This window comes from Cibotium barometz, chromosome 45 (genome assembly GCF_041138505.1).
Source record: "Cibotium barometz isolate CiBa-2024 chromosome 45, ASM4113850v1, whole genome shotgun sequence".
NCBI lineage: Eukaryota > Viridiplantae > Streptophyta > Polypodiopsida > Cyatheales > Cibotiaceae > Cibotium > Cibotium barometz.
The window spans coordinates 29976616-29978988 of NC_141090.1; the positions used below are offsets into that span (position 1 = coordinate 29976616).

The 2373-nt window shown below is 43.7% G+C and overlaps 1 protein-coding gene across 1 annotated transcript; it reads left to right on the top strand.

The window, feature by feature from the left end:
• The first annotated feature begins 528 nt into the window (after positions 1-528).
• Positions 529-2014, top strand: LOC147612632 (carboxylesterase 1-like). Its single transcript, XM_086783207.1, has one exon. The coding sequence runs from the start codon at positions 599-601 to the stop codon at positions 1562-1564; it is 966 nt and encodes a 321-aa protein (XP_086639333.1). The 5' UTR covers positions 529-598; the 3' UTR covers positions 1565-2014.
• Positions 2015-2373: the final 359 nt, after the last annotated feature.

Sequence of the window (2373 nt, forward strand, 5' to 3'; positions counted from 1 at the left end):
TATGTGCATATATGACACTTGTGTTCGTGTGTGTGTGTGTGTGTGTGTGTGTGTGTGTGTGTTCTTGTGCATGAGTAATGATGTGTGTGACTACCCAACACTTGAACAAATATAAGTCTATGCTTGTGTGCATATGCATGATTTTGTAAAATATTATTCAATAAAAGATATTTTAATAAAAAGATTAACAAACAAACAGTATGGTACTTTTAACATTAGAAAGTAAAAAATGAGATATTTGTTCTCCTTGAAGGATATGCATCACCATAGGGGGGAGAGAGAGAGAGGGTCATTTGGCTAGTAGCTCAAACCAAGGGGAGATTCGGGAGAATACTCACGTGAGAAAACAGGAAGTTGCCTTTGCTCCTTAAGTAATAGAAGTAATAGATGCTTCATACGTAAGCATTGAGGGAAGAGGCTTGTTGGGCAAGGAAAGGCCGAGGAAGCGCCATGTGGCAAGCCCCCCTTTGCCTTAAATAAATAAATAAAAATAAAAATAAATAAAGATGTATGGTAAAAGTTTAAAGATCACGAGCATGGTAAGGAAAAGTCTAAAGGTCACGAGCGCTTCTCCAAGTTTTGCTCATCAATTTTGCCAATGGATCCTTCTGTAGTCTTCAGCTTTCCAGGCTTTTCCCTCTTTAGCGACGGCTCCTTCAGTCGCACCTTACTCCCTGACATCCTTGTTCCTGCGCAGCCTACCTTCATCGATGGCGTTGCCTCCAAAGATTTCTCCCCTAATCCTACTTCTGCCAATGTAATTCGCATCTTCCTCCCTGAAATCGCCCTCTCCTCCTCCACCAAACTGCCCACCATTATCTATTTCCATGGCGGTGGATTCCTTCTCGGTAGCCCTGCCAGCCCTTTTGTCCATCCCATCTGCCAAAAACTCGCCACCCATGGACCTTGCGTTGTTATCTCTGTCGGATATAGGCTTGCTCCAGAACATCGCCTTCCTGCTGCCTTTGATGATTGCTTCGATGGAGTCCTGTGGCTGCAGCAACAGGCGGCTAAACTTGGTGAACCCACGGTCGAGCCTTGGTTTGATCTGTACGCGGATCTGTCCGCTTGTTTCTTCATGGGTCACAGTGCAGGAGGAGCCCTTGTGCATCACGTCGCGCTCCGTGCTCTTCAAGGTGATCTCTCTCCTCTAAAGATCCGTGGACTGATTCTGGTGGTGCCCTTGTTTGGAGGAGAGGCGAGGACATCTTCAGAAACCAAACTAGGCGGGGAAGATGCGATGCTAAAACTGGAAATGGCAGATGCATTTTGGCGCTTGTCTTTGCCCGTGGGAGCTAGCCGAGACCATCCTTATTCAAACGTAGTAAGTGCAGAGGCTCAACAGTTGAACGCAGAGAGAACTCCTCCCGTCTTAGTAGTGGTGGGCGAATTAGATCTGCTGCATGATAGGCAGGTCGAATACGCCAAGGTACTGAGGAATGCAGGAATCAAGGTGCAGTTGGAGGAAATCGAGGGTGCAGACCATATGTTGATGCAGGGGGAGAAGCGCGTGGAAGAATCAGAGAGAGTGCTCCGTTTCATCGCGGAGTGTTGCAAACAGTAACAAGGTGCACAGAAAGCCTCTCCGAAGAACACCCAACATATGCATATATTCCTTATCAAATAATGCTATCATGTGGAAACAATGCTTTGATGACTAATCCGATGTTTTATTGCATGCGTAAGTAGAGGTGGCAATAGTGGAGTGAAATTGAAGTCTATATTAGCTTGAAGTAGTCCATTAGGTGAGAAATGTTTTATTTATGGTTATTCAAATCTTGCTCACATGTTCTCCGTGCAAGCTGGTATAAACGAATAATGTCTTTGCAAATTGCACTGGTGTCGATCATGCAAGCATGATGAGCAAATGCTTAAGTACCATTTAAGCTTCACGAGAACCCTCAAAAGTGACTTGATCGCTCCAAGATTTCAATATTTGCTCCAATAGGGAGTGAGTTAAAGTAGTCAAATGTCCTCCTGAAATTTCATGAAATATGAATCAATTGAACATGTAGTTTTATCTCATGTTTACAATCATTTCATTGATAATAAGGTGCCAAATGCATCAAAGCTTGCATGTTCTTGTCGTAGGAATTAACAATACCTCTAGTTCACGATCATCACAACGATTGTATGATACCCAATGGAACCAAGATTGGTCAAAATGGCGTTCTTGGTTAGAGGAAATCACACAACAATGAACGCCAATGGAGGACTTGAAGTACTTACTCCACAACACTTCCAGCCAACGAGCTACATTTGTGAAGGTCTGCTTCCTCGTTATGTCATAGACAACCATCTACATTTTCCTATCATGAGCTATCATCTAGTTCATTCCCATCTTGATTTGCATCGTGTTTTAATCTCTTGCAT